This window comes from Lampris incognitus, chromosome 3, assembly GCF_029633865.1.
Source record: "Lampris incognitus isolate fLamInc1 chromosome 3, fLamInc1.hap2, whole genome shotgun sequence".
Classification (NCBI taxonomy): domain Eukaryota; kingdom Metazoa; phylum Chordata; class Actinopteri; order Lampriformes; family Lampridae; genus Lampris; species Lampris incognitus.
Genome location: NC_079213.1, coordinates 8,106,004 through 8,113,754, shown reverse-complemented (window position 1 = coordinate 8,113,754; position 7,751 = coordinate 8,106,004). Strand labels below are relative to the sequence as shown.

Here is a 7,751-nt window from a genome sequence, read left to right as displayed (position 1 = left end):
TTCAGCTAGGAGTACAGGATCTGTTTGGGGAGACGTGCAGATGACATGGCCTGTCCATCGGAGGGGGTGCTGCTGGTCATGTTGGCTTCTTCCAGAATGCTGATGTTGGTGCATCTGTCCTTCCAGCTAGTTGATCCTCAGGATCTTTCATAAGGATCTTGGGTGGTATTGTTCCAGGGCTCTCAGGTGCCTGCTGTAGGTGGTCCATGACTCTGCGCCATACAGCAGGGTGGAGAGGACAAAGCTCTGTAGACCAGGAGTTTTGTTTAGGTCTCAGTCTTCAAAGACTCTTTTCCGGAGTCTGGCGTAAGTGCCACTGGCACAACTCAGGCGATGGTTGACCTCAGAGTCAATGTCAGCTTTTGAGGGGAGAAGGCTGCCGAGGTAGGGGAAAGTGATCAACGTTTTCAATAATTTTGTTGTCCACTTTTATGGTGGGCTGGGCTGATGGGTGGAGGTTGATATAGGACCTGGGTCTTCTTGGTGTTTAATACTAGACCCATAATGTCCTGGAGGTCTTCTGCGGCATATGCTGCATTGGTGTTGTCTGCATACTGAAGCTCCATGATGGTGGTGTTGCAGACTTTGCTTTTGGCCTTGAACCTATTAAGGTTGAAGAGCCTGCCATCAGTTCTATATAGGATTGAGATCCCCCGTGACAGCTCTTCGCCAATGAGGTGGAGTATGGCGGCAAACAGGGTGGGTGCGATGATGCATCCCTGTTTCCACAGTGAAGGGCTCTGACTCGGAGCTGCTGTTGCTGAGCTCTGTGACTGACATGCCGTCATGTAGAAGCCTCAGTATTTGTCAGAGCAGTCATATCTTGATAGTATGCTCCACAGAGCCTGGCAATCTTCTTAGACAAAGGCTGCCTTTGTTCACGGCATTTTTCCTGGAGTTGGCGTGCTGTAAATATTATGTCTGTTGTACCTCTGGATGGGCGGAAGCCACACTGAGATTCTGGGAATACTTCCTCAGCCAGTGGTAGCAGTCGGTTTTGCGAGGACTTTGCCTGTTGTTGACAGGAGTGAGATGCCCCTGTATTTTCTACATTCCGCCTTGTCCCCTTTCTTGAATATGGACACTATTACAACATCCCTTAGCTCTGAAGGAAGTTCTTCTTTGTCTCAGACCATGAGGAGGAGGGCGTGGATGTGGTACAGGAGATCTGGTCCAGCTTCCTTTAAGGTCTCAGCTGGGATTCCATCTGGACCGGTGGCCTTGTTGTTCTTAAGGCTCCTGGTGGCATCTTGAACCTCTGTCATGGTGGAAGGTTCCCCAATGTCTTCTCTGATGGGACTCTGGGGAATGGGACCAGCAATGTCTGGGTCAGCTGTGCTATTGCGGTTGAGGAGTTCCCGGAAGTGCTCATTCCATCAGGCATTAATTGACTCATCCTTCAGCAGCTCCTGCCTGTCCTTTGAGTGCAGGTGGTTTAAACCGCGGTTGCTTGGACCATAGATGGCCTTAGTAGCATTAAAAAAGTCTCAGGTGTCACGCCAGTCACTGGATTTCAAGAGCCTTTTCTGTCCACCAAGAGTTCTTAAGCTCCCTCACCCTCACTACTCTTTTAGCCTTGCAGGTTACATCATTTTGCCAGGCACAAAAGGCTTTCCTTTTCTTGGAGATGAGCTGTTCTATCTCTGTCATTCTCATCAAACCAGTCCTGGTGTTTTCTGGGCTTGTACCCAAGGGTGGTTTTGCAGGTGTCGAGGATGGTGGATTTGAGCAGGCCCCAGTGCTTCTCAATTTCATCAGGATATTCCTGTTGGAGGGTTTCCCCAAGAGAGGCCTGAAGTCGCTGCTGGGTGGAAGTTCCATTCAGGCTTTCAAGATTTAGTCTTGGCTTGACCTGCTTCTTTTGAACCCTCCTCTCGAGTTTGATGGACATCGTGGAGCAGATGAGGCGATGATCTGACCAACAGTCATCTGCATCGATCATGGCCGTTCCTGGTTCGTACAATGACATAGTCAAGGAGATGCCACTGTTTGGCGCAGGGGTGTCTCCAAGTTGCCTTAAATTTGTTTTTCTGGTGAAGTCATGCTGAGCACATTTGTTAAGAAGCAGAACTCAATTGGAGTTGATGTTCCCGATGGCTTCCTTTCCTATAGCGCCCTTTCAGATGTGTTGATCCCGGCCGACCCTGGCATTGAAGTCTCCTAGAAGAATAATCTTATCCACCCTGGAGATTCTTGACAATGTTTTATCTAATAGGGGCATAGGTACTCAACTGTTACCATCTGTATGTTGGCAAGCACCAGACGGATGGTCTTGAGACGCTCACTGGTCCCCACAGGAAGTTCAGATGGGTGGCTGGTGATCTGGTTCCTGATGGCAAATCCATCCATTTGACGATATTGTACAGATGACTATCGGTGCTCTCACAAAACATTTACACAATTATATTTTGGGTAAACACTCATTAGTAATGTGGACATGATGTCCAAACAGGTAGAGACAAATAGAGCAGTCCAATAAGTTCAGAAAATTGCGTCTCTTCACTGTAATGCAGCCTTTAAAACCACAAAAAGACAACACTTATGTCATATTACGATAGCCAAAATCCCAGATATCTAGTGCCCAGCCCTACCTTATGTCACCTCTTAGCATTCCAAAAACATTGACTTATTGCCAAACTCTCTGCGAAGCACTGCTGTCGTCACCAGTGCATTGAGCCACGCTACCTGTTGGTCTTCCAGATGTGTATGAGATCCGGGTCAGTCAGCTTCATGTTCTCCGCCTGCGTGTCCAGGAAGTCGAAGAGGTATTTGATGGCATGTGGGGCTCTGCTGTGAGGGGTTCCCCAGATGGCCTGAAACAGGTTCTTCACAAAGGAATGCACTGCCACCTACAGGACGGGAAGACAATACAGTCTCTGCAGGCATCTCCAAGAAGGCCCAACTGCAGCACTTCAAACCTCCCTCCTCAGACGTGTCTCCTCAAGCCTTCCTTTGTAATGTTAACATGCCAATAACTCATGTAATAATTCATGTAAGTTGATGCAGAGTTGGGGCTACTAAGCTATTACTCTGCAAAAAAAATCTGTACGTGGCCCAAATTCAGTTCTCTCTTTTGACATCCATTTTGTTTCATATTGTTGTACCACATTGGCTCACAGAACTATGGGGCCTCAGGAGGGAGATCTGCAGTTGGACCCTTCTTGCCATCCCTGACACTTTGACGCCACTCAGCTATCAGTGGTTCTCAGTCAGGTCCTCAGGTACCCCCAGTACTGCTGGTTTTCTACTCTTACCAGGTAATTCATTACATTCACCTGTTATCCCAGTTACTCCAGGCTCCAATTAATGGCCGTGTCTGAATTGTTCATGCTACATGTTGACAGTAAGCTAAATCAAAACCGTCCCATCGATTAAAACAGTCAGCCAGGGGGAAACATAACAAAATAATGGTGGACAACGAAGCAGGAGGCAAAGCAGCCAGCATTGATAATTGCAAATGTATTTTAACAATTTAAAGACAAAACGTGTTTTTAGCATAGTGTATTACACCCTTGGTGTCAATAAAGAGCTAAGGCTAAATCCAAACAGAACGTGCACGTTACCTCTGGTGTAAAGGGTCATGTCGCTTGTATGTGAGTCCACCAACTGTCTGAGAAATTCATCACACACTTTAAAGCAGTGTTTCTCAACCGGGGGTCCGCGGACCCCTAGTGGTCCGTGGTGTAATTGCAAGGGGTCCGTGAAAATAAAATATCTTTTAAAAAAAGATCCTATGACATTTATAGAAATAGGATTATTTTACTCAAATGTGACTGAGACCTTTATCTACCTAAACTATAAAGGGTAACAGGACTTTTTTCTCTAATTACATCTGTTTCACCAGTGTAATTTATTGTATTTTAATAAGAGATCTCGCTCCCATTTGCATTGTTAAAAGTTACTGCATAAGAATTCTGTTTTGTTAACTATATCTAAGTTACAACTGAAAGCTCTTATTTTTGCCCCAAAGAGTGAATAAATGCTATAATGCAATTTAAAATGCAGTTTCTACTGTTTCTATCAAATTGCAACCCCCCTCCCCCAAGATCAGGTGGAGGGGTCCTCAGGGTAGATCAAAAATACGCAGGGGGTCCAGGACCCCAAAAAGGTTGAGAACCACTGCTTTAAAGTATGTAGGACGTACTAAATGAGGTCAACACTAAGGGAGGTTTTAGCCCCTGAACAACAGATAAACAATTCATGAACTGGCAGAACACAAAACCAGCCGTACTGGAGGACCCAAGTAAGAACCGCTGAACAATCAGGATGTTGATGTTTTGATTGTGTTCTACAAATAAACATTTCATTCCAACAAACTACATCCATTTCCAAAGACAAATGCAACCTGAAATATACCAGGCAATTTTTCAAAAAGGGGACTAATTGTATTCTCAGGACACCTGCATCTTAAGAGCAAAGAGCTCGGGTGTCTTAACAGCGATCCATGACGTGTCGTTCCTTTATGATGGAAATCTTTTTCTTTCTTTTTTTTTTCTAAACAGTGATGTCTCAATTTGAAATTAAATCATCAGGGTCATGGAGCCTGTCCCAGCATGCTTTAGTCTTGTTCACCTGACATTTATGTCATGGTATTGGGGGACCAGTGTGAACTAAATAGGGAAGAGTGCCGACTGCTAAACCAGTTCCAGGAATGAAACTTTCACAGAGGGAAGCTGTTTGAAATGAAACAGTTCATGCTGCTGTTTACATGTTCCATGTTGGGTCCTGAAGACAGGATTCAGAAGGTCCAACAAAATGAACTGCTTTAACAGTTTTGAACGAGATAAATCTGTCAGTTATAATATTTTCTACCGCGGTTTGTTCAAGGGAGGGAAGGAATAGATTGGTTAGTAAGTTAAATGGCCTATTGCTTTTACATTTTGAAAAATGACTACCGTATTCCAAAGGACCTGACATGTAATAAATACTGCAAAAAGCAAACATGTGATCATGAAAGACAGTGAGGTGATGCTGCATTGGGTTGTTCTTGCCTTGGTTGACAGAAGCTTGGTGAGATGCACTTCCTTCAGTTTAAACTTCTTCTTCTCAAGGTTCTTGCTCTGGTCTTCGTCCACACTGGGGTCAATCTGCGGTTTGAAAAGAAGAGGAAGAGGACAGGATGCTGGTTATCAAACTCAATCATGTCATTACGGTCATGTGCAATCCACAACAGTAATCACATTTATAAATATGAATAGAAAGGTCAACATTAAGATAGAATTACACATTTTATCACAGTCGATGTTTCTAAGTCACACACACAATTCTGCCTCTTACCAAGTGGAAGTACTTGACTTCAAAGTCTTGATCATCTAGAAACAAAACCAGAGAAAATAATCCGCATTAAAACCAGAAATTAACTTGTTTTGCGGTGTCTGTAATGTAAATGAGGCGGGAACGTATATAATGCTTTTAACAACGCGCATGATCCGGCATTTGCTGCTCTCTCGACTTCCTGGTTTGTCCTCTATTTTCTCGACAAGCGGGGCAAACAGAGTCACAACACATCGTTGATTTGTGCGTGCGGGGCGACGTGTGACGCTGTGTAATGTCTGCATCTGTGGGCGGTGATTCACAAAGGACTCCTTTATGATAACATAAACAGGGACCACCCTCACACCCGACACTCAGTTCATTTCCTTTACTGAACTATGAAAGGAAGTGTTTCTTTCAAGAGGCTAGAAAAATCCAAAGAAAAATCCAAAGTGGAAATGCTTAAATGTGCATTTAAGGAGGATGAGATATAAAACATGAGTCCGGGGCATCCGGGTAGTGTAGCGGTCTATTCCGTTGCCTACCAACATGGGGGTCGCCGGTTCGAATCCCCGTGTTGCCTCCGGCTTGGCTGGGCGTCCCTGCAGACACAACTGGCCGTGTCTGCGGGTGGGAAGCCGGATGTGGGTAGGTGTCCTGGTCGCTGCACTAGCGCCTCCTCCAGAGCACATTCAATCTGTTAGTGCTAACAAGGACGTTACTTGGTGAAGGATTATATTTTGCTACTTGGTGCACAGCGGTCGGCTAACGCTAGTTTGCTCAGTACTGAATCAATTTAAATAAACCTGCTCCTCATCGCTCAGTTTGACTCCTGATGACCGCAAAATAGGGATTAGGGTAAAAGATACCGGAGTTTTCCTTTAAGCACAGTCTCTTCCTACCACTGTGGGTTGTCTCCCAAGAATTCCTCCACACTAAAATGAAGGTTTGATCCGCAGAACGTCGTCTTTAATTCCCACTCGATTCTTGTCTTGACCTGGTGTCTCGTGGCGGCCGAGCGTCCACAGATGAGACGTCAGTTTTACTGGAGGAGCGTGAGGCTGCTTACCTTTCATACTGCCCTGGGGACTCAGAGGCGGGTGGGTTCTCTTAGAAAGCACTTTGATTGACGCTCCATCAGGCACCTGCAGAAACCCAGACAAACAGAGTCGATGTATAATAAATTCAGCCACAGGGGATGCACAAGCCAGTGCATTTGTATGTCTGTGTATTTGTGCGTGTGTGTGTGTGTGTATAATGAATTTCTGGCTCATGCAAATCTGTCATTTGGGGGGGGGGGGGGGGGGAGTCACCTGCTGTAAGACCAGAGGTGGAAAACCCGGCTTCAGAAAGTATAAGTACTAACCATGTATTTGCTCCACCCATGGACTAAACCAGCTGATTTCACTAATTAGTTCTCCTACCTGGCTGAAGTGTTGTGCTAATTAGAATCAGCTGGCTTAGTGCATGGGTGGAGCAAATACATGGTTAATACTTCTACTTTCTGACGCGGAGTTTTCCACCTCTGTAAGACCAAGATGGGATAACTGAGTCTAAAACTAAAGATGTTAACTCTGAAAGGAGAGCGGACGACTCGAGTCAAAATGGCCAATCACAGATCTTATAAACGAAGATGAAATGTACTACGGCTACGCTTCACATGTGAGCAAGTTAATATTCAGAGGCTGAGGTGTGTCGTATGTGTTTGGAGGGTGAATACAACTCTTGGGCAAGGTGCAGGTCATGTATGTCTACGACATTCTTCCAGACACAAACCTCCAATATTTCCAAGATGTTCAACAGCTCAACTTCAGGTGGCATCTTGTGCCAAATTTGTCATTTCTGTCTACTGATGTTTGTGCCAAGTTTTCTGCAATTCCTCTTTCGTTTCTGGTTTGCAGTAAAAGGCAACCGCTATCATTCTGTCATCTCCAGAAACCTATGTGGTATTTATATCTACACTGACTGTTCCTGAACTGCAAGATGTGTCTGAGTGGGTTTGGATCTAATTTTGGACTCTAGACTGGCCTTATGATTGGTTCACGTTGTACAGTATGACGACCACCAGCTTTGAAGAAGCCTGTCTGTCTCTCGGCCTCAAGGGTAGTCGACTTACTGTGATGCCATTAGAGAGCAGTCACACACACGCACACGCACACGCACACACACACACACACACACACACACACACACACTGGGGAAGTTCCTGTGTCTGTGTTGGTGTCACTCCCTTGTCATGTAAAGCCGAGTCTCGATGAGGAAATCAGGCAGAAAGTTAGAAGTTTTCAGTTGTGGAAGGACCAACGGGGTGTAACTGTTTACCCAGGCTTCACCCATGTGTCTGTTCAGGTTACTTATATGTTATGTTCGTTTTCTGGATTTCGATTAGCCATTTTGTCGTGTATGTTTACATAAATTGTGTACAGATTTCCAAAATCTGAGCATCGTGTTGGTTATCTGCACGTTTAGCTGGATATGTATAAGTACATGTTTTTATC

General features: G+C 45.1%; 1 protein-coding gene across 1 annotated transcript in view; it reads right to left on the bottom strand.

The window, feature by feature from the left end:
• The window catches only part of plxnc1 (plexin C1), a 52,836-nt gene that overhangs the window by 6,019 nt on the left and 39,066 nt on the right, over positions 1-7,751 (bottom strand). The window contains exons 24-27 of the mRNA XM_056275854.1: positions 6,323-6,398; positions 5,278-5,312; positions 4,992-5,087; positions 2,686-2,849 (exon numbers count right to left, since the gene is read on the bottom strand). Coding sequence (XP_056131829.1) covers positions 2,686-2,849; positions 4,992-5,087; positions 5,278-5,312; positions 6,323-6,398 — 371 coding nt within the window. The remainder of the gene's footprint in view (positions 1-2,685; positions 2,850-4,991; positions 5,088-5,277; positions 5,313-6,322; positions 6,399-7,751) is intronic.